Source organism: Schistocerca serialis, chromosome 8 (genome assembly GCF_023864345.2).
Source record: "Schistocerca serialis cubense isolate TAMUIC-IGC-003099 chromosome 8, iqSchSeri2.2, whole genome shotgun sequence".
NCBI lineage: Eukaryota > Metazoa > Arthropoda > Insecta > Orthoptera > Acrididae > Schistocerca > Schistocerca serialis.
Window position 1 is genome coordinate 340,000,235 of NC_064645.1, and position 25,072 is coordinate 340,025,306.

The 25,072-nt window shown below is 38.9% G+C and overlaps 1 protein-coding gene across 1 annotated transcript in view; it reads right to left on the minus strand.

Moving 5' to 3' along the window:
* Positions 1-223: 223 nt before the first annotated feature.
* LOC126417008 (sorbitol dehydrogenase-like) overlaps positions 224-25,072 on the minus strand; it is a gene marked incomplete at its 5' end in the record, with an annotated part of 140,326 nt that continues 115,477 nt past the window's right edge. Inside the window, one exon of the mRNA XM_050084896.1 lies at positions 224-419. Coding sequence (XP_049940853.1) covers positions 224-419 — 196 coding nt within the window. The remainder of the gene's footprint in view (positions 420-25,072) is intronic.

A 25,072-nucleotide genomic window follows, 5' to 3' on the forward strand; every position in this document is an offset into this window, starting at 1 on the left:
TTGGTCACCTTGACTATTATTGAAAATTCATTTCTCATGCAGCAGACACAGCAGAACCATTTCATCAGCATATGCACAAAAATGTCAAGTGGAACTGTATGTGATAAGACAAGACAGCAAGCCACCACCAGCATTGGGCACTGATCCTTTCAGGATACCACTAATCCATTCAATACTAACCCACAGCACAACATGCCAATACCGATATCTTATCAACGCCGCCTCATGGACAAGACCTGTAGTTCGACTCAGCAGGGGCAGTCTGTTTTCGTACTGACCCCATAGCAACAGAGGTGGTGGCCAGGTTCTCATTGAATTCAGCAGTCAGTGCCTCCTGGTCTTCAGATAACCCAGTCATCTGGGAAGTAATGAAGTTAGTGGGCCAGGGTTGACCAAAAGAGCACAAATCTCTAGGACACCTGAACATACAAGCATACCGGTATCATTGGAATTGTCAACAGCGCCCTCTTGCTTCAAGGAAACCATGGTCTCACCTAGTGGTCGTTCCACAAGCCCTCAAGCAGCACATCCTGAAGTGGACAGACTACAAAGCTCTAGGACACTTGGACATTTGAGCATACCGATATAATTGGAATGAATTAGCCATCATCAATATCCTTCTCTTGCTTCAAGGAGACAATGGTCGCGCGTAAGTACTCATTCTACAAGCCCTTCAACAGCACGTACTGAAGCTTCTTAATGAAGGTTATTGGAGAATAGTTCACACCAAACGACTGACTCTTCAAACGTCCATTGGCGAGGTACTGGTAATGATATTGCATAATACGGAAGTATCATAAGTGTGTTGTCAAAGCGAACAGGCAGCCCCCACTCGTCAATATTTTCCTCAGCTGGACACAAGGTGCCACTTCCATCTGTATTTCGCGTGCCACCACTTGATGTACAAGTGGCTAGTCGTCATTGTTGCAGGTAGTGGTTTTCTCTACATACCACAAATGTCTTCGACGTCGTCGGTGAAGACAGTTCAAGCACTTTCTCGCATTCTTTTTTCCTCAGAGGGCTCCCTGCAACGGTCGCTAAAGACAATGACCACCAACTTATTTCTGCAGAATGTGGCACCTTCCGTACAGAGAACGGCATCACACTAATTCATACACCAAAGTTACATCATACTCCTAATGGTCTCACAGAGAGGTCTGTGCGCACATTCAAAACGCAATTGGCTATGTTGCACCAGCACCACATATGGTGGCCGATGAAGCGCTTACATTATTCTTGGCCTACTACCACTCTTCTCCGCAAGAGGGCTCTAGACCAGCCGAAGAACTGCATGGCATTCCATATCATTCGAAACTTTCTATTATCCGTCCTACCATCTTCCCCCCCCCCCCCCCCTCTCAGCATACCAACCATCACGGAAAATCTCTACTGGATGTAGTCTAAGTCCTTATCTGCTCCAAGGGCCGCCACCATTGGGCGCCAGCTCGTGTTACGCACCTATTTGGTAGGGCTGTGGTCAAAGCGGAACTCTCGGATGGCTCCAGATATCCATAACACATAAATCACCTGCACTCTCACAGGATGCTATCCTCCCAGACTGGACATGTTCCACAATTTTTTGTTCTAGAGTCGAATGCCTCAAAACCCAGAAACATTGACAGCAATAACCAGGGAGCACCACAGCCAACCATGTGGCTCCTGGTAGATGGGGCTCTCCTGGTCACCAATTCCGTAGGTCAGAGAGAGAATCACCTAATGGGAGTCCAGGATAAGCTGAAACCTCTCATCCATGGGGGGGGGGGGGGGGGGGGGGGGGAGAGGAAGGAGGAATCCTACATTGGGGCCCTGTTCCCCCTCACATAGCAACCAGTCGTACACCAGTGGCCAGGGGTAGTCTGTGTAGAAAGCCACATAAGGTGCAGTAGTAGTCGTTAGCCAGAAAGTTTCACACATACACCTGGCCAGCAGGTAGCAGGAGGAGCAACATGAGAGGTCGTTGACATCAAGAACCTGCTTGCGTCAGAGGGATCACGTGGCTGAAAATATGCCAGTGCGCAGTAGTGCGAGACCAGTTCAGTCCTAGCAAGAGCTCTGTGCCTTGCGCCGACTATAGTAGCAGTTCATTAATCAGAGTCTAACATAGGAACCACTGAGTCTCCAGTTCTTAGATGCCTATAATCAGACCAGAAGCCTCCGCTACATGGAGCAGCCAGAGTCATTGTCTGACCTCGCTGAGACATGGCCTCTTCGGCATTGACTTGAGTGGACATTGGCACAGTGCTGTCGCTCTTATGTTTTAGTGAATTTTCTATTCATTAGTGAATCAAGAAATTAAACTTTGTAATTCGGCTGTACTTTAGCAAAAGTAGCTCATATTGTGGCTTTTGGTGATAACCAGGTTAAATGACGCACTGTTCATTTTTATATTTACGAGGGGCGTTCAATAAGTAATGCAACGTTTTTTTCGGCCACATTGGGTTGAAAAAATGCGGAATTTCTTGTGGGACATCATCACTTATTCCCGCCTCAGGCCCTATAGTTTCATGAAGTTCCGATAGGTGGCAGCGCTATATGTAGCCTGCAAAATGGCGCCTATAACGCAGGTGGATTAAAAGTAGAGAGCTATGGTTGAGTTTCATTTGACGGAAAACCGGAGCATAGAAGGTATTCGTAGGCGCTTTAACAATGTCTGTGCAGACGTGACAGTGGACACAAGCATAGTGAAATGTTGGGCGAGACGTTTGTCATCATCACAACAAAGTCACACAAACCTGTCCAATATTCCACCCCCGGCCAGCTGCATACAGCTGTGACTCCTACAACGTAGGAATGTGCAGACACTCTCATTTGAGGTGGTCAACGAATGACAATCAAACACCTCGCTTTTCAACTGGACGTCTCTGTTGGTAGCGCTAACACACTCGTCCACCAATTGGTGTACTCAAAGCTGTGTGTCCGCTAGATTCCTCGCCACCTAACGCAAGACAGTAAAGAATGACAAACAACCTTCCGTGCGGAACTGATTGCGCGTTACGAGGTTGATCGTGACAATTTTTGTCGAGCATCATCTCAGGCGATGCAACATGGTTTGGTCACTTCGCAACGAAAACAAAACGGCAATCCATGGAGTGGTGCCACACCACCTCACCTCTGAATGAAAGTTTCAAAGTCCCGCCCTCAATCGGTAAGGTCATGACGACGGTCTTCTGGGATTCAGAGGGGGTTGTTCTGTTTGATGTCGTCTCTTGTGGTGCAATGAGCAGCTCTGAAGTGTATTGCACTACCCTCAGGAAGCTAAAGAAATGCAAACGAACTTCTCCTTCTCCATGACAATACAAGGCATCATACAAGTCTGCGCACATGAGAGGATCTCAAAAAAACTTCAAGGGATTCTTCTTCCTCGTCTACTCTACAGCACAGATCTCCCACCTTCCGACTTCCATCTGTTTGGTCCAATGGGGATGCACTCCGCAGGACGCAGAAAGTGGATGATGCGGAGGTTATTGATGCAGCAAGACGTTGTCTGTGTTGTCGCCGAGTCGAGTACAGCCCCTTTCAGTAAGGTGCCGTAAGTCCTTCGCACTGAACAGAGATTAAATTAAAAAATTACGTGGGGAATAATATGGTTTATTGGAATCCTGAATAAAACCAACCCGCTTTCAGAAAAAAATGCCTTGTGTTACTTATAAGACGCCCTTCGTAATATTAACTCCAGGAAGGAGACTTTAGGTTCTTGGTTTATTAATACACTGTTTTTTACCATGGGCGCCTCTAGCGGCGCAGTATATCACACGCTGCCAAGATTTTTTTTTTTTTTGTAATTTTAAATCGATTTTGTAATCACTCAAGTAGCACCACATATGCTCTCAATCCAAGGTTTTTCTGTTCATTTCCTCCTACCTTTCTGGTAGTTTCACTTTTTTTTGCTAGGTACTGTAAAAAGGTTCTTGTATGACATGAGAGTTCAAAGATATGACTGTCAGAATAGCACTCCAGAATCAACACGTCCGCATTTATGAAATTCAACTTTTTCCCATCTGTCTTTTGCCTAATATATGGTCTACGTAAGTGTTGCGGCCACTACTGCCCTTAAAAGGGCGCACTGTTAGCTTGGGGGTGCTGTATATGGTAAAGAATTGCCAGCGTGTGATAATTTCGCACTCCACCATTGGCGTAAGACATCGCAGTGAAGTAGTGTGCGTATGCGCCAGAGTTTGTAGGGAACTAGCGCAAAAATGTGGATCGATGTGAAGATGACAGAATGACAGGAACATATTTTGACATACCCATGACTACACTCCGTATGATTTTGCCCGACTGGTGTATCTCAGCATACGGTCCACCATGTCTACAAGGAATGATGGCCCACTCACTGCCATATAACGGGGGATAAGAATCCTGGTCGTAAAAATATTCTAACTATATCAAAAATTTGTGATACGATACGTTTTGTTTACTTCGTCTCCAATTAAGTTCTCAAAGCACGAAACATTTTCGAACTTAGCTAATCAGTCATGTGAAAAATAACTATTTTAGACTCTTGCCTCCTCTTGCATAATCTTCTCTCGATGGCCACACTGGTAACAATGTTTACTTTGACGCGGTCTTCTCTAAGAAACATATGAAACAGGAGATTTTTCTGGAAGTAATCTACATATTAGCCTCTTCAGTACTGAGCACATATTAAAAGCACAAGTGGGCTCCGGTTATGCTAGTTATGCTAGTTATCAATGAATTACCTTCGAAACCTTTTTGAAAGCCATAGCGAATTTTTTATAGATGGTGTCATTTATACCTCAGGTATTAAGCAGGACAGTTGAACACAAAAGTTTGCTGTTTTTTGTTGCTTTATTACAAACAAAATCAGTCATATACATTACAGATATTTCTCATTTTTGCTGCAGGTTTCACGTAAGTGAAAATACACACTTGGTATCAAAATTTTCAATAGTTGTAAGAAAACAGTTCGAAATACTTAAAGCTTTACCTCAGAAAAATCTTTCGAAGTTTTTTTGCTTTTTGTGGTGTAACCATGTGGATCAGTATTAGTCAATATTACTTACCTATTTTAATTCAATTTTTTGGGGAATATGTAAAGCAATTTCTGACACTGGCGAAAGAAAGGACCGCCTAGCCCTGCTCACACCGTACAAAGGAAAGGCCTTTTGCAGTCTTCTGTGCGACATTTTGACTTGTTGTTTTGAATATGACAGTCAAACCTGATAACGAAGCTAAAAAAAATATAGCCCGCTTCTCAGGACGTAAAAAAAGTTGGCAAAGTTTAAATCTTATAAATCCTTTGTAACATTATTTTATAGTTAGCTGTTATCTGAGGGATGGCTGAACAGTTCTAATAAGTGGTTATGGCAATCGAAAACATTTGTAATTAGAAAAAGATATACCTTTACGTTATTTCGCCGAGAATCGCTATGCAGCTGCAGAATACTAAGTTTTATATCAGTGCTGATACCTTGTGGTACTCGGCAGTTGGATGAACAAGTGGGATGTGTATTACATATGACAGCACAGGTGACAAACGCTTTAGCTGTGTATGTGCCGGAGAAAAAAAATAAAACCTGGAGATATCATGTATGATACCTCGGGACTGAAAAAGTTAGAAGTGACAGTTTTGATTAATTCACTTCTGTTTCCAGCAGAAACTTTAGGTTTTGATACCGCAGTGCTTTATAACATAAATACTAACAAAATAGCAAAAATCATGTTATGCATAGCTGGTGGATGTACTGGATGTAAAATCTTGGACTTGAGCAATACAGTCTTGGAGAGGTTGATACCTTCTGCTATATCTGAAGTACAACAGATAAAGAAGAAGGGTATGAAAAAGGCGTAGTAGCAAGGATTACTTAATAAAAATTTAAAAAAACACATACGCTAAACCAGAAAAATATAAATCTTGAGAGTGCATTTTGGGCACGAATCATGGACCTTTAGGAAAATAGAAACTAAACTGTCAGAAGCCTCTGAAATTAGGAATGTACAGATAGAATAAGGAATGAAGATGTCCTGCGATGCTCAAAGGACATAAATGCCAAATGAATATGAAGAGTAGATAATATTGAATGTTGGAAGGGAATAATTGCAGAAACCAGCCTATATACCCGCATAAGTACCGATGTAAGCCATGAACGACATAGAATGCAGTAACTAAGCTGAAAGGAAAATAATAGCTGACAAATGACGGCGATGCAGGACTGTGTCCACCTACCCTGAGGGTTTGCACACAAAGCAAGCAGGTTACCTACCTAGCAGAGGCCAGCACGATGTGGCTTGAAGCAGTGTGAAGAATAGTAATGTGCAAAAAAATATCATCATCTAAAAAAAATTCTTAAAAATTATATTACTCCGTCGAAAAAATCTTTACTTGTATATCGAGGTAAATAAGAAGTTTCCACATAGGAGTCACATGGAAAAGTACTGTCCTCTTTGCGTGCTATCATTTTCCAGAAACTCGTTGCTATATCTCGAACCATTCGCGAGATGCCAGGGCTTTATGAATATTTCACTTCTGTGGTATTGTTTCCACATGCGAGTGGATGTGAGTGTGCACATGTAGTCTGTTTTTGCGAGACTGGAGGTACACACAGATAACCTCACAAGCATACACAAAAATTCAATATATTAGCTGCGTTTCATATTCAGCAATGTACAGATATGCTCTGACCTGCACCGAACATAAACTCATGGTAGCTTCTATTTCTCACTGCAATCTATTCGAATTTCGTGCACTGTGTTACTTAATTTCAAAATAGCACAATAACTGCGACCATTAACAAAATGATAGTTCATCGTGAAGCTGGTGATCGGTGCTATAAAATGCAAACTAATCAAACTTCTTAAGCGAACAGTCTCTTTAAAATTGTGTTAGAAAGATTACAGAACAGCCGGAGCGTGCAGGACGCTCTACAGGTACAGCCACTACGCAGCTTGACTCGTGGACTAACCACTACTCTCTGTGTAATCTTCCAAGTGCATATAACTGAGTTTGGTCTCATGGGGATCCTGCTCTACAGGTACAGCCACTACGCAGCTTGACTCGTGGACTAACCACTACTCTCTGTGTAATCTTCCAAGTGCATATAACTGAGTTTGGTCTCATGGGGATCCTGCTCTACAGGTACAGCCACTACGCAGCTTGACTCGTGGACTAACCACTACTCTCTGTGTAATCTTCCAAGTGCATATAACTGAGTTTGGTCTCATGGGGATCCTGCTCGTAAGTCGACGGCTACTGGTACTGATACGCATTCATTTCTCGGTGTTGATTAATTATTCTGGTCTGAGGGGTCTTTATATTCTGATTCTATATTAGTTACTGGACAGTTCTGTAGAAAAGATAACCCCCACGAGTGTTCCAGCGAGAAAGTGTAATTAAAAATCCACATACGAACGTATTTAAATAAAAAAACATTTATTGTTCAAAACAGTTACATTAAAACCGACTGAAAACATTTCAAAAATTGGTCAACATCACACTGACATCATTGTGAGAGCTGAATCCATTATGCGGATTTTACAACTAGCTTCAGTAGTTCGAAGTATAGATGCAAGGCAATTAGCCACTTAGATTATATAAAACTTTCAGTTTAAGGCTATAATAACAATAATAATAATGTCGTGTGACTAGGGCCTCCCGTCGGGTAGACCATTCGCCAAGCGCAAGTCTTCCGATTTGACGTCACTTCGGCGACTTGCGCTTCGATGGGGATGAAATGATGATGATTAGGACAACACAACACCCAGTCCCTGAGCGGAGAAAATCTCCGACCCAACCGGGAATCGAACCTGGGCTCTTAGGATTGACATTCTGTCTCACTGACCACTTTCTTTTCAGTTTTTTCGTATTTGATCATTATGTTTGGTCGTTGCGGACGTCACATGACATCCTTTCAAGTTCGATGTTGATCCTTTCACTCAGTTTTTTATTACAGAGGCCAACCGGCTATCTGACCGAACACGCTGAGCTACCGTGCCAGCGTCCCTCAGCTACTGGGGGCGGACTAGTTTAAGGCTTATTGTGTAGGAATGATTTGTATTTGAAATTAACGTAACTAATTCTTTTGGTGTTACAATCCTTTAGTTATCTTGCATATGCCTAAAAAATCATGTTCACTTATAGCTCAAATATTATTTTTACGCTGAAATACTGAATTTTGTATTGAAAGGATCTCAATTATTTTTAAATATACTTCATAATACCGTTAATAATTTGCATTTAATACATTAACTGCTATGTCTGGGCAGATAGCCCACCAACGTAACATTGCCTTCACACGAGAGCAAAAGGCTACAAAGAGAGCCCAAACAGTGGACAGCCATATGACAATTACAGTAATACAAGGCGTGTTATGGAAGGCAACTCAGGACGCCATCGCTCCAAGGAGGACCAGCTAGCTTGTACCTATTTGCTTCTGCCATATCAAGTGGCTGCAAATAATTAGCGACCAACTAATCCGCCCCCGTCCCCAGTATTTAAGCTGTCACTCGGTCAGTGTCTGGCAGTTGGAAACCAGCTCGCCAGCCTGGGAATGCCACCACCTGTGCGACTTGGAGCTGCCACCAGGGTTCGTCCTTGCTACGCTGAGACTTGTCCTCTTGACACTCGGCCATCCTGCATTTAGTATGTTCGTTCAGAGACAGTCATCTCACCTTGTGGTCTTTGAGACATAGACTTCATCAGATAGACAGTGAACTAGCCCTTCTAGGCGAACTGTTGAACTTTTTGCATAGCCTACTGTAAGTGTGAATTGAGAGAGACACTTTGACTGGTAACCTGTTTTTTGTTCTTGTTGGTAAATCATCAAGGATGGAGAGAGGTAAATTAATGTTGTTATTAGTAAACTTACTGTTTATCGTCTACCTGTAAGTTCTTCACTACTGAGGCCAGTGTGGGCCACTTCAGTAATGACTACAGTTTTTTGTTATTTTAGTCTCTCAGTACATTAAATCAAAAGTTTTACACAATTAAATAATATATGTTTAAAGTAACGTTATAGGTTTTTAATACGAAAATTGTCCAAAAATCCTGTTTTTTATGAGTTCCTTATCATTAAATTTCTACATGGAAGAGTCAGCCTAGGGGTCTTTATATCATAAATATGGCACTGATGACATGACATGTAGGCATAGAGATAACCATAATGGATTTGGGGACTGATTTCATGGATGCAAGAATTAAATCGACAGCAACTATTCTCCGTTTTTGGAAGTGTATAAGAAATCTGTAACTAACGTCAGAAGTCCTAAAAAATCCCATCAGCAAAGTAGAAGTTTGGTAAAAAGGTAGCACAAGGAAGGAAGGAAAGGAGAAAGCTTCGAGATAACTGTCCCATCGACAGCGCAGTAATTAGAGACAGAGCCAAAACCCAGATTACGAAAGAATGTGGAAGGAAATCGGCTGCGCTTTTTTTTTTGGGGAGGGGGGGGAGGCGAAATCATCCCGTTATTTGTCTTTAGCGATAAATGGAACTCACGGAATATCTAAATATGGTTTATCGGACGCGGGTTTTGTAGTCCTCCCGAATGCGAGTCCAATGTGCTAACCATTGCGCCACCTCGCTTGGCAATATAAAACAAGTAAATAATAATAATAACGTAACATTTCTGTTGTTTCTCCTACCACTTTTACGCTATAATACTATTTTTTCTCGATAAACTTAGTCTCAAAGCTCTGATATGTATAATGCTAACACGTTTACTCTTCCTGAGCTCATTGTGAAGGGATGCTGACTCAGTTTACCAGCAAACAAACGGGAAGCAAACATTGTGGTTGTGGTTATGATGTCAGCTCATAGTTTGTGTAGCATTGTTACATTACAAATTGGCGTGTGCATAGTGCGTGCAGTGATTAGTAGTGAAAAAAGAACGGTGTAGCACTAGTTTTTTGTGTTATTAAGTAACTTCTACGCGTAACCGTGCTCTACATTTCAGATAAACTAAGGTTCCGCTATTGTAAGTAGACTCACCTCGTATTTTGAAGCATAGAGGCTCCGTCCTCCGTCTGGTTACCCTGATTTATATTTTCCGTAGCTTCCCAAATCACATCAAGCAGGTACTACTATAAGGCCACGGCCGATGACTTGTCTTATGCTTGTCCAAGTAGATCTGTAAGTACGTAAATAATAAACCTAAGCACAGACAAACTTTCATAGGTTGTTCAGAGATACCTTCTGTGCACTTTGGCGTAGGGGACACACTGTCTCCGGCAACTCGTTACAGAGTAATAGTGTACTCTGTTTGTTACCCCAATCAGCTTTGTTCCTGCAATCATTCTAAAAGGCAAGGACCCGCTTTCTCATAGGCGCCTATATTCGGATGCAAAAATACTGTAATGAGGTTCCCGTTTCTGCAGGAATATCTCAGCATCGCACCGTAGTGCCGCCCCCCATTCTGTGAACCCATACACGAGGCCTACTGTTCGTCACTAAATCTATACCTGTTGCTGTGTATCACTGTCAACACACGACGTCGCTGGAAAAAGAAACCCGAGACACGACAAAGTAGTGCTACATGTAAGCTTGAGGGCGTAGACCAAAGCGGGAATTACCGTTATGAAGAGCTAGTAACGTTTGTGAATGGAACAACTTTGTTTCCAAACAAGGTACACAGCGCATACCGTCGACATTTGCTCTGTTGTGCGCAACTTTCAATGCAATACAGACGCAAGGCCAACTGGAGCGAGAAACCAAACGAAATGCAATAATTTTTAACGAGACGCCAGAGATCGTAGGTCCCTCATACCAAAATACTTAGAAGGTGTCCATGTAGTTATAGTTCACCCTGTATACTGTCGCAAGCTACCAAGCGCACAGGGCGGTAGAGTGATTAGCACTGCTGGTTGCCGTACTGTAGGTCACCAGTTCAAAGCCTACCTCTGAAATGTTCTTCAAATATTTTATATTTGTACTGTTTGTACATTCTAGAAAATTCGATGTTTGTATAAAATCCACAGTTCTGCAATGTTCGATGTTTGTATAAATAGCTGCACTGTCCGTAAGGAAGTTCAGGTTTTCTCCTGGCTTTATGTTTGCATCAGTAATAAACGCTCTTCTTGTCTGAAATGTTTAGCTACACAGATGTGCAAATAGGCAAGCACCTGCACATTGTTGAATGCACAAAATGAATGATAAGATCCACTGAAGAAAATTGCACAGATGTTTTACGTTTTCTCGGTGATGCACAATTTAATACTGTTCAGATGAAAGACACGAAATGAAACAGAAACTCTACATCTGTACATATACTTTTATTGTTTTCAGTGCCTTCTTTCACTAAAATTTAAACTAATTTGAAACTGCCACAAAGCACATGGAATTTTAAGATAGTGAATTGTGCGTTGCTTTGTTTATTTTTTCTCATTACACTGGACGATGACTTTTACAGGGTTCTCTTTCGGGCACTGGACAGTATCAAATGCTCTTTTAGCGTCTTCTAATTTAAAGCAGTGTGATATCATTGGTTTCAAATCTGCTTGCCCAGAAGACATTATGGCTAGTGCTATGGGATAGCTGAAAAAAAGAAATTTCAGAATTACGATATTAAATTAACGTGCCTCGTAAAATACGTACATTGATCTGAGTGAAAATTGCGACATCAGGAAGATGACAAATTAGCTCCATATCACAGATTAAGTATGAAACATTACACATGTGACTACGATTACAGAACTGTACTTCTTTTCTAAGAAATCAGTATAAGAGGAAGATGAGGATTTAGTTTTCTGTTAAATATTTAGTTCGTTCAATATTGATTGGCACTCCCTCTATAATTCCTGTAAAGTAACACTCTGAAATGTGTTTCGATGTATCAAATTCACCAAAAACGGACCTTGGGTGAAGTTTGAAACTAACTGACGGGGTCAGAACTCCGATTTTTACATTTCTAATAGATTTGTACCCACTAGGACAGTATTTCACATTGAACTCAATTACTCCTCAAATGTGTTGTCTGCATTTTCCCGTTAAGTGCAATGTCCCTTCTTCTGTTATAGTATCTCATCAGTTGTGGTTTTCCCTGTTAATTATAACACAACCTGTGCAACTCTTTACCTAGACACTGATATGGATACTTTGGTTAACTAAAATCCGAAGAAGTAGGCTTATAATTGCAAAATTGCTGAGATAATTTAAATATGGGAATCATACATATGAAGATTGAATGGAATAACCTGCAAATATAATGTTAGTGAATATAGCTTTCTGGTAAGATACATTTTTGTCTCATAGCAATCAAAGAAGTTGACCCCATTTCAACCAAAAAGCATTAATAGTGTAGCTGCACCACTCTGAGGAAAGTCTGCATTGGTGCCAGATATCCTCCTAGCTCAAGGTCAGCTCATTCCTGTTCTTGTCCCTTCTAGGCCAATTGGATGAGACATAATTGGTAGGAAAATGAAAAATGGAAATTGTGGCTTGTTCTATTGGCTTTAGGAGGTAACAAGGACTGCCTGATGTTTATCAGATTTTTGTAAGATTGTGGATCCAATATGGCCAATACTATTGCATTATAATAAAAACTAGTGGTAGGTCAAAGGGTCACCAAGATGTTGGATGTATAAAGAGTTGTATGAGTCAACCCAAGGTCATCCCTATGATGCTAAAGTGTAAATATTGTGATAAATTAAAAGAAAACATACATATGTTGCAGTCAAAACTGGTGTTTCATTGGAACACGTATTCTCTAGTTAAAACTAGTCTATACTGAACACCTTTTTACAACTAGGCTTTTCTGGTTATAACTAGAATTTATATATATACAATGTTTGAATTTTAAATCAACTAGATTTAACTTTGAACATTAGATAAAGCAATTTTTATCTAGGGGCAACTTGTTGGAGGTAATAATTTAATCCAAAGGAATTAAGTATTGAATGAAATTAAAAGCAATTATATTGTTTAATACAATATAGTCATACATATTTTGTCAAGTGGTCCTGATACACCATTATAAAATCCAAGATCTTCTTATGTTTCCATGTTTATCAGATCAGTTTGACAATGAATGTTCATTTCTGAATGAAGTAAAGGTTTCAAACCAAGACCTGTTCTTTTCATATTCTTTTTATATGGACAAGTTCCCCACATAAAAAATTAATATTTGCCATCTCTACTGTTACGATTCCATATTTTCATGAACTTTTAGTTTTAAATCTGTCTTGATCTGAATGACCAATGGCCACATAAGCTGATTCATCAATACTATCGATAATTTCGTCTACATATAAGTAGTATCTCATAGGCCCTTTTTTGTCACTAACTTTCATGTCTCACAAATGTTAATTACATTGAACTGATACAATCTTCTGCACTATAAACGTGTCTTTTTTGCAGCTAACTGTACTTCCTTAATTTTTTCATCTAATTTATCGTCAGTTTCTTTTGTCACCACATTGTTAACAGTTTCCTATTTATGTATATGTAATATGTATCTGTAATATAAAAATTTTATTTCCATCACATTTATTTGCTTACATCAGCCGTGAGAAATGCATACAAGTCGATCTAAACATGCCTAGTGGCAGACTAACTGAGTGGGACATGCAGATGGGTGGCCAGTCAACCGGCATACCCTGCTGAATTGTAACAAATGTATTCAGTAATGTACTTTTAACTAGTAAGAATGATTTTTAACTGAAAACAGGTAACATGTATACCAGTATCACATTGAAAACCGCACACAAGGTATCCCAGACACAGTGCTAAGTATAAAACGGCGTGAAATTCAAAAAATATAAGATATCTTGAATGTTAAAACAACTACCCCAGATACATAGTGTGGTATGGCACCACATTTAAAAATTATGAGGTCTAACAAAGATAACATAGTATACTAGTTTCTGACATGCAAGTGTATGACACGGTCTGTCAATCAAACATGGGTGCCTCTGTGTTTATTTCACCCTTGTCTTTATTACAATGCTTCATGATGCAATATGGTTGTAGAATGTCTTTGTCTTTCCTTAATTAGTATAATTTATGACCCACTATGATGTCATTATCGAATACAGCTGTCCAATGTAAACCCAACATTATGACAAAAACCCCAGGGTAAAAATAGTGGGAAATTTTAAAAATCCGCTTATTCTAAGTTCAAATGATGAGATGCCCTCTGATATGACTTATGTAGTTGTCATAACTAGCCCACTTGATCTACATTAAAAACTGTACAGTTGATTCCTGAAATCTGTGTGGCTCTCAGATAATTAACATTGCTGTTTGTATTTGAGGCAGGAAATGGGAGCAGTATGCACTTGCATATTTTTAGTTGTTTAAAACATTGCCACTCATGCTGTCTGCTCACAGGAGACACACCATGCTGCACTGGGTTCTACAGTGTTCGTCCAGAGTAGCCATAGTCTGACTGCCAAGAGGTACACAGTGGACGTCCATCCCACGTCCCTCAAGCGTGAGGAAGGATGCCAACAGGTGTAGGAAGAATCCAGCGAGATGTTGATGTTTCACATGCAACTCTGGGGGTGTAATCTGACTCATAGTCACCACTCCCATTTGTGCATGCTTTCGCCATCTGCCAAACAGTGGCAACGAAAGCTGATGCTTTGAAAACTGTGGATAACACAAAAAACAATGTCCAATTACAAAATTAATTCGAATAGCGCACATATCCGAACTTGCTTCCCTCTTGGCTGCTTGTAGTGGGCTGATGGCTGCCATACGTTTTTTCCAAGACCATGGAACAAAGTCTAGCTAGTTGACAAATTTACAGTCTCTAGGTGATATGTGCATAGGATGGTGACCATTTGTCTGGTGCAGAGATCAGAGTGAGAGTTGTTGGCGTGCACATCTGGAATTCCTGATCTGGTTTCTCCTATTAACATTATAAATGGTATTACGATGTCTTACTTTGCTACAAAGATCAAACCCTTTTTGTCTGCAAGTGCAATTTAGGCTAAGGATGACGTCAGCGGTAGTTCTATGGACCCTTCACCTGTTTTGTAGCAACTTTAATAGGATTCCATAGGAGGAAGATGATGTAGGTCTTGTCAACAACGTTAAATTTCAAGAACTTGTGTGCAAAGAAGACAGTGTAGAATGCATCACAGTCATCTCTAACCAGTCAAGACAGACACCATGTTTCAAAAAGAAAATCATGACTGGTAGTAGAAAAAAGTTATGTTATAAAGAATCATATTACCACATATCCACAAAACTGTTCTTTTTACATATTATTAATATACACACCAACAGACAACTGATCAAAAAAGTGGTATTATGTGCATTTTAAGTGTTTCATTTCGACTAAATGTAGTGTAATATTGTATCCCCCTTCCCATCATGTATAGGAGAAATGATACCCTTGAGATGCAGAGATGACCTTGACCTTCGAGGATGTAACGTGTAGATAATGGTTAAATGACTGCAAATTTCCTATCCCAGATGATGCCGCCTCATGGTGTTTTAGGGAGTGAACTTCCATCACTCAAGCCTCATCTTTGCTCCATTTTCAAATGACCATGTAAGGAAAGAAACCTCTCAATTAGGTCTAATTTCTCGGATTTTGTCATTTTTGTCATTTCATGAGACAGTTGTGGGATATAGTACTATGTTGCCTAGAACATAATGTCCCAGACTTTTTTCAGCAGTAAACCTTGATGTGATGCACAACACCTCTCTTATAGCAATGCTTTTATATACATTTTCTTTTTATATAGGTAATCCATTTTAGGTTGCTCCGTATGCTTAAATCTAGATATTTTACGACTGTTAATTCTTCTATTTTGTATATATACTGCTACGCTCCACCCTAAAACAACTTCTTACGCCCAAACCTCTAGATGTCAGACACTCAGATCGGTACCAAAAGTTGTATGTCGATGGAGTATCAACCAAAACTCCGACTTACTTCGTATTATGTACTGCCGTCCAGCAAAACGGGCGTCAATATTAATTAAAAGTAACACCAGAACTTTAAAGAACGTGAGAAGCGTAACAGTGAGTAATTAATAAGTATAGCTTCCTTCGGAAAGTTGGTAGAGCGTTGATCGTCGTACCAAGAGTCCTGGGTTAATTTCCCAATGAGGAATTTTTTTTTTCTGGTGATGTGTTGAAGTGTTATATGGGACTATTAATACTTCCACACATGTGATGCAATTGTTTCTATATTCTACTGTTCCGATTGTTTATATTTATTCTGTGTAACTACAAATGCATTCTGTGAAACTGCAGATGCATTAGTTGCTTCATCACAAGTGGTGTCTGTTCTGTCGTACATGTTCCACAGAACACAATACCTACCTATACAAATGTACAACACAGATTTGCTACTTTCAGCTAACGAAGCAAAAGCAGACTGCCAAAAGAACATTGCTACAAACTCCGCAAAGTCTTTTATATGCCAGGAAAATGTTTTCACATATAACAGTTTCACGCGTAAACAGTTAAAACAAACCGTCATTAGTGGGGTTTGATCAGAGGACCTGTGGCACGACGACCTTACTCTCCATCAACTCACCCACGCGAGATCTAAGAAACTATCACTCACAGATAAGCCTTTTCTGTGCTCCACAGTTCTGGTGCTAGTTTTAATTACCTTTTCTGCAGGTGCAACTGGACGATAGCACGTAGCACGAACTAAATCAGTGTTTTGATTGATACTCTGTCTTCATTAAACGTTTGATATCATATGAATGTCTTACATCTGGAGGTTACGGTGTTAGAGAGGAAATTTAGCAGTGTACGAGAGCATGTATTACACTGACACTTACAGTGTAACTTTACAGCTACACTGCAACCTTCAGCAGCAATGAAAGCATTTGTTATTTTTGATGGGAGTATGTAACCCTAAGGTGTTCAAATTAAGACTCTGCTGCCAGCATAGTAAATTGCTAAGTGTACTGTAACATAGCGATGTGTGGAGTAAATTGTCGCAATTCTGGAACTGAGAATACGATAAAAGGTCCTAACAGAAATGTTATACGAATTGTTTTTGACACAGAATTATTTGCTTTTGGCACAAAGTCGCTGATTTTGAGTTCAACCCAATCAGAAATATTTTTAACACTTAATGTCGACATCTTAATAATTTGGTGCTTTTATAGAAATAATTTGGCGCTTTTATAGAAAGTGGAGAAAATTTTTAGTGTGATATGTTTATTAAAGTGATCTCATCTCTCTCTTACATAGAGTACTTACATTAAAGCCCCACAGCGTCTGGTGTAGATTCTGATTACTTCCCCTGTGTACTGCTTTTCTAAGTACATATATAACTTAGTGTAATATTACTTAAGTGGGAATATCCAAAACGTTTACTCATCTTGAATGTCTCTCATGTTTGAAGTATGATGTAAACTAATGTGTATTGCTATACGTGACATTAGTAGCGTGTTTTGTTACTGGAATACTTAGAAGATGTAACAAATCTGCTAAAGAGGCTGCGTACACCACGCTTGCCATTGTAGGCACACTGTCACTCCCTGCACCAGCAGTATCAATCAATATGTAAGCCGTGTGTATTTTTTCTGCTATAGAACAATTAAGTTACAATAGTAATGCTACATGTATGCTTTACACTGAAAATATTATGTGTTTCGATCAGTAATACAGATAATTTTTGGTTTGAACGATAACAAACATCTGTAATCAGACCTACAGTACATGTAAGGACAAGCAATAAGCATGTATCTTTGTATGCATAGTGTTACTCTACACATCAAACAGGTAATCTCATCCAAGTAATGTGTAGAACTACCAAAGTAACCCTGTGTTAACTTATAGTCCCTAGTTTTGGTTTTCAAAAAATACATGAATGACTTCGATATGGGATTTACCAGAACTAAGAATCGTCTTTGACAAAACAATATGCACAATTTAGACTATGCTACAAAGATCAAATTAATTTTTTTGTCATTCACAATGAGAGATCTTTAATCAGACTTGGGCATTACGATAAGCAATCTGCGTGTATTTTGTATGCATACTGTTAAACACTACCCAAAAAAATATACCTAAAGGGAAATTAGGATTATATATTTATTAAAGTACGCACATATACTGTATCTAAAGTAATTTGTAGGCCCTGCTGCACATCAGCAACACCATGTTCTTACAGTTTTCCTGCGTAGCAGTTGTTTCTTGAGATATTGGAGTTGGCTTAGTATTTTTTACTCCAATCTCTTACATTTCAAGTTTTCCACCACAACTGCACTTAGAGGAATAATTTCTTTGTTGGACTGTCATACGTTCATTTGATACATAGATTCTTTTCAGTAAGAACTATAGAATAAAATTTTTTTGGGTAACAGCAACAGCATATTGTACATTTTCGTAAGACACATGGAAAAACATTATAGGAGACCACAATAACATTTTATAGTCTTCCTTTGCCCAAATTGTTTTCACCAAATACCCCAGTTTTCGTTTATTTCATTTCCATTTTTCCCATTTCCTGCATTACTGCACTGAAAAGAATAATTTCTTCAACAGGGAGTGGCTAAAGTCTAATGACACATTACTTCTTTTTCATACAACATGGGAATTACATTTTTTTATGGGAACAGTGGCAGTTTATTGTACTTTCTACTGTTATGACCGGTTTTCTTCATAAACCATCGTCTTTGTATCTATAGCAATGCAAAAAAAGAAGCCAACCACAGAAAGAACAAAAGACACCAATCATCACATAAATAACAAAATATACAGCGATACTTATGAAAGAATAAAACGTATTACTCACATGTCACAGAAAATGAGATATGGAAACAGATATAACGATATATTCATTAGAATTGTGTACATCTAGCGGAGTTGAAATTTATAAAGATGAAGCTGGAGCCTGTTCAATAGCAGCAGAGTAACTGGGCGTAAATTATATAATGAAAGATGTAAACAGCTCAGATATGAGAGATGAGTGACCAAAGCAGCCACAGTCACAAAGAAGCAAAGTAGTTAACATCTAGATTACTAAACGAACACAAAATGTTGTTTAAAGTTGTTACCAGAAATCCCAAACAGTTTATGACCGATTTACTCCAAATTTTTACTCAATGCTCTAATTAACAGATTGAAATAGGCTATTTGATATGTATAATATGTTAATATATATGTATAATATAGAAAGGAGAAACTTTGTGTGTTCATTGCCCACAAATTTTTGCATTTGCTGCTCTGCTGATCGTATGAAGGACGTCTGTTAGCATGTCATTTCAGTTTATGAACTGCATGCCTTCCTTGAGTTTGCTGTAAAATAAATGCGTTATAGGCTAGTATGGAATGCCTGTGAGTGAGCGGCTTGTTTAGCAAAGAAGGAAAGCTCCTTACAGTGGATTTAGCTGAGCTAGTATATGTTTCACTTCATAAATTATTAATTTAATTGAATTTATCTGATAATTTATTAACATGTCACAGTAGCTGTGTGTATTGCAGGTTGCTCCTCGTGATGGTTAATGTTACAATTATGTAATATTAACATGAACTCTGTTGCAAATTCCATCTAAGCATAATATGGTTTGCTTTAGGATAAGATGTGCACTAAGTGCACCACACTCTGCTACCAGGATAATAACCTGGCATTAAAACAACTTAACAAAAAGAGAACACAAGGCAGTTAACTATTATAACATAGTGGACTGGGCCAAATCGCAGACAAGTTGGACTTATGTTACACATTTAAGAATATTCCACTTCCGTAACTTTTTACTATGTATAAAAACTCTTTAGAAGGCAAAATTTCTTTTGAATACAATATTAAAGCAAACAGATTATTTGGATTAAAAAAACAATTTTATCAAAATATAAAAAGATTGGATTTATAGACAGTTCTTCATCTCAGCTTTGGGCTCAACACTTAACTATTTAAACAAATTTCCACCTTGCCCAGAATGTTGCTCACTTAGTGCCTGTCTGAACCCAATACAAACCAAATTAATTTTAAATGGAATCTGAAACAGAACTTGTGTTAATATATAAAGAATCATAACGTTAATCATCACAAGAAGCAGCTTGCAAGACACACAACTGCTGTGACACAATAACATCTTATCAAGTAAGCTCAGTTAAATTAATAATCCATTTAACGAAACATATAGTCGTTCACCTAAAACCACCCTAAGAGATTTCCTTCTTTGCTAAATAATCTGCTCACCCATGACTGTTCCAAACTAGCCAATATTGTGTTCACTTTACAGTATGATGAAGGGAGGCATACAATATCTAAACTGAAATGACATGCTAACAACTCATTTTGGAGATACAACCAGTGTCAGCACAGTATCAAAATCACTTTATATGAAAAGTTCAGATTACAGGTGGCAAGTCAAATCGACACCACCAGCCATATTTAAAATATTTGTCCAGTGGGCATCCCCCATCTGAAGTGTAGTTGAGTCGCAATACACATCAAACTAAAAGCAGAGTGCAGTCACAATACAGTACATTTCAAGCGAATTGGACATGGTAACATATACACTGGTATGTTCATTACAGTTGTACCCATCTAGCAGAGCGAAAACCCTTCACAAAGACCAAGAAATTAGTTAACATCTAGACTACTATATCAAGACAAAATGTTCTTTAATGTTGTTATCAAAAATCTTGATAAGTTCCTGACCGATTTACTTCATATTTTTACATCATTTTATTTTATTTACACATAAAGTTCCGTAGAACGAAATTGAGGAGCAAATCTCTGAGGTCATAGAACATGTCAGTACATGAAATTACAACAGAAAACTAATTACAGATAAAAATAAAATGTCTATGAATCCGAAAAAAGTCAACCCATAAGTTTAAGTAAACGCAGTGAACAATACAACAGGGATCAGCTTAATTTTGCTCAACAGAATAGAATGAGTGACCCATGAGGAAGCTCTACAGTTTCGATTTGAAAGCACGTGGATTGCTGCTAAGATTTTTCAATTCAAATGGTAAATTATTGAAAATGAATGGAGAACTATATTGCACACCTTTCTGCACACGAGTTAAGGAAGTCCGATCCAAATGCAGGTTTGATTTCTGCCGGGTAAGAGGTGAACCAATTGTGAGCTACTCCTTGCATTCCGTAATAGTCCAACTTCAAGAGCAATATTTTGTGATCAGCACAATCAAACGCCTTAGTTAAATTTAAAAAATATGCCTAGCGTTCGAAACCTTTTGTTAACCCGTCTGGTACCTCACAGAGAGAAGAGAATATAGCATTTGCAGTTGTTAAACGGCTTCTAAAGCCGAACTGTACATTTAATAGCAAATCGTGTGACATAAAATGATCAATTATTCTGAGATACACAGCCTTTTCAATAACTTTAGCAATTACTGATGGTATAGAGATAGACATAAAATTATCTACATTACCCCTTTCCACTTTTTTATAAAGTGGCTTTACTACTGAATACTTTAATTGTTCAGGACACTGACCATTCCTAAAGGAAAAATCACAAATATGGCTAAATACAGGGCTAACATCTGCAGCACAGTACTTTAATACTCTGTTAGGCACTCCATCATATCCTATGGGAGTCCTTAGTATTCAGTGATTTAATTTATTGACTCAATCTCCCCCCTGTCTGTATCACAGAGGAGTATTTCAAACATCAGTCTCGGAAGGCATTTGCTAAGAAAGCTATACGGTTCCCTGTAGAAACTAAATTTTTATTTAATTCACCAGAAATGCTCAGAAAATGATTGTTGAATTCTGTACATATATCTGATTTGTCAGTAATAGAAATATTTTTCCTACAAACTCACTTTAATATTGTCGACCTTGTGCTGCTGACCAGACCCTTCCTTCACAGCTGTCCATATGGTTCTAATTTAATCGTGTGAAGTAGCTATTCTATTTGCATACCACATACTCTTTGCCTTCCTAATATTTTTCAAATGGCTCTAAGCACTATGGGAGTTTAGGAGATTTACTAACATCCTTTTCCTTACTCCATAACATACTAAATTTTGTATTGAAATCACCAGATATAACTAATTTTTGGTACTTCCTACAAAGTGAATCGAGAACTCTCTAACTAGAGGAAAAATGCTATAAAGTCAGAATTAGGGGACCTATAAACAACAACAATTAGAAGCTTAGTTTCACTAAATTCACACAACTTTCAAACATCTGTTCAGGGCAGTGCTGTGATATGTCTATGGAATACTTTTTTTGTGTACATAGCCACTCCCCCACCCCAGAAGGAACTCCTTGAAAAACAGCCAGCTAATCTATGTATCCTGGTGAAGGAAGCCTCTGAATTGCCAAATTGTTTAAGTGGTGCTCCAACATACCAACAATTGCAGAGTCAACATCTATAAGTAGTTCACTAGCTTTATTTCTAATACCTCTTAGAGTTTGATGAAATATGCTAATGCCTTCTCTACTTGGAAACATGATGCTCTAATTAACACTCAGATGGACATAGGCTACGTATATACCTCAGTCACCCAGTGATATACAGTTACTGTCCCGGGATGGCCCAGAGAGAGCCACACCAAGAAGAAACGCTTCTCGGATTGCGACAAGATCAATATGGTTCTTTTTAAATCATGTTGTTACAATATATAAATATTGTTACCAAATATCTCAGAAAGTTCTTCACCAATTTACTTCAGAGCTTGACATGATACTCTAAGAAACATCCAGATGGATATTGGCTTCATATTCTTAATATATGTGGTGTATAACTATATATATATATTCTACATCAATTTATTCCAATTTTTACGCAATGCTCTATTAAAAATTTGGAGAAATATAGGCTACATACTGTTATAATGTGTGAATACGAAGGCAACCCACTAGCAGCCACACAGCTCTGTGTTGTGCTAGCATGCACTCCAGCTGCATGGAGCTACTGAGTCACCCAGCGACATACTGTGACTGTCACAGGGCGGCCAACAATGAGCTACACCAAGAAGAAACGCTTCTCGACTTGTGACAAGTTTAAAGTGTTTTTTTTAAATCATGTTGTTCAAGGTCATCTTTATAATTATAATATACGGTATAATCAGTTACATTTTCACAACATCCATGACCCTTAAACCAAATAACAATACCTTCTGTGTTCTCTACCCTATTCCACTACCTGCAATGAGAGTCAAGGCCTTATCAAACCCTATGTAGTAACCTGCAAGGAGCTACACTACGTTATTGCAGCTCAGTGTTTCATGCATGGAGCTACTAAGTCACCCAGAGATGCACTGTAACTATCCAGTTCAGTCCAGAGAGCTACAAAACCAAAAAGAATCGCTTCTCGGAATTTGGCAAAATCTGTGTGTTTTTTTTTAAATCATGGTGTTCACGTTCAACTTTATTGATGATAATATAAAGTAAAATCACTTGTCACAGTTACATTTTCACATCTGTGATTCATAAACCAAATAAAAACACCTTCCGTGCTCTCTACACTGCGTACGTCTACAATGTGCGCAGAGAGTCAAGGCTTCATCAGGCCTCATCTCGAATGTTCTTGATCGATTTACTTCAGATTTTTACATGATATACTAATAAACATTCGACTGACACAGGCTATTTTAATGCAATGTATTCTGATATATTACAAAGTGAGAGGGCAGGGTTGAGTGGTGAGTGATCATTATCTTAAATCTCTTATTTCACAATAAGGCAGAGATTTTGCATTACAACTAATCTTAATACATTTATAAGAGCTATACATTAAAATGCAACAACGAGTGGCTGAGTAACAGCAAGTATTCAATAACAGACTATTGCACTCTCAATCAAGGCAAACTATAAGAACCATACCAATCAATAGAAACAAAGTGAAGTAAGAGACTTCAAAGGTATGAATCGTAATATTAAAAAAAGGAAAAACCTACACTTGGTTAACCCACAGAATGAGAACAGTTTAAAAACATATACTTGATTCAAAAATCAATTGACTGCAAACCGGCCAGAGCACGAAGTACAATCTTGTAATGACAGTGAGAACATATACATGAAAGTTTGCTCCCAATAATCATGCCAGTTGTCTCTGCCAAAAAGCACAGCTACAAGAAATCAAAAAGACAAGAAGGCACAAGGAATTTCGATACAGTTCAAAATAACAAAAGGACGAGAAAACATTTTCAAATAACTTCCCTAAGTAGTTTTGGGCATTCTCCCTAAAACCGGCATTGTGGGTGACAATATTAACGAGGATAGCCAAGATTCATAACTCACTCACTGCAAAGGGAAGCAGAGCGATAATCACAGCAACACTGAATCAGATGCAGCAAAATACGATAAGAATTTGGCTTACTTAGATGTGATGACATCAACTAGGAAAAGGTACAATAGCATCATGTGGTTCTCTGAGTACTACGGCACAGTTGGCCGAAATGTTTGCAAGTCCTCATATTTGAGAGTAATCTATTACAAAACGCTTAACAGCCACTCAATACTACAGTGATGAACTAAAGAAACTGGTATAGGCATGCATATTCAAATACAAAGATCCGTAAATAGGCAGAATACGGCGCTGCGGTCGGCAATGCCTATATAAGACAATAAGTGTCTAGTGCAGTTGTTAGATGCATTACTGCTGTTCCAGTGGCAGGTTATCAAGATTTATGTCAGTTTGAACATTTTGTTATAGGCGGCACACGAGCGATGGAACACACGAGTATTGGAACAAAACGCTTTCTTGCCCAAAGTACTGTTATCCAAGATGGGGACGATGACGTCATCCAAGATGGCGACGATGACGTCATTCAATATGGCGGCCATGACGTCAGCTGATGACACAAGTACTGTTATCCAAGATGGCGGGTTTTGGCGGGAAAGTGCCCTGCCCCCCTCCCCCAGAAAAATGGCAGGAAGTTTATATTCCAACAGGATAATGCCTCACACTGCGGTTAGATCTACTAACCTAAGAACAATCCCAGGAAGATAGGTCACTTGAGCTACCCACAGAAACCTAAGTCATCCGACCGCCACTTCTTCCTATGAAGAGGCGCCAAGTTTGAATTTTGGTGCTAAGCAAAGGTCAATTCGCGTATCTCTAGTAAACTAAGAAAATGGCGTGATAGAAAGGACACTTGGACTAACCTCAGTCACCTGACTGTCACCTACTCCTAAGGATTCGCATGAAAAGGACTTGTACATAAGTCTTTATTTAAACAGTGTCATGCAGTATGGCTATCTGGTGTGTTCACCA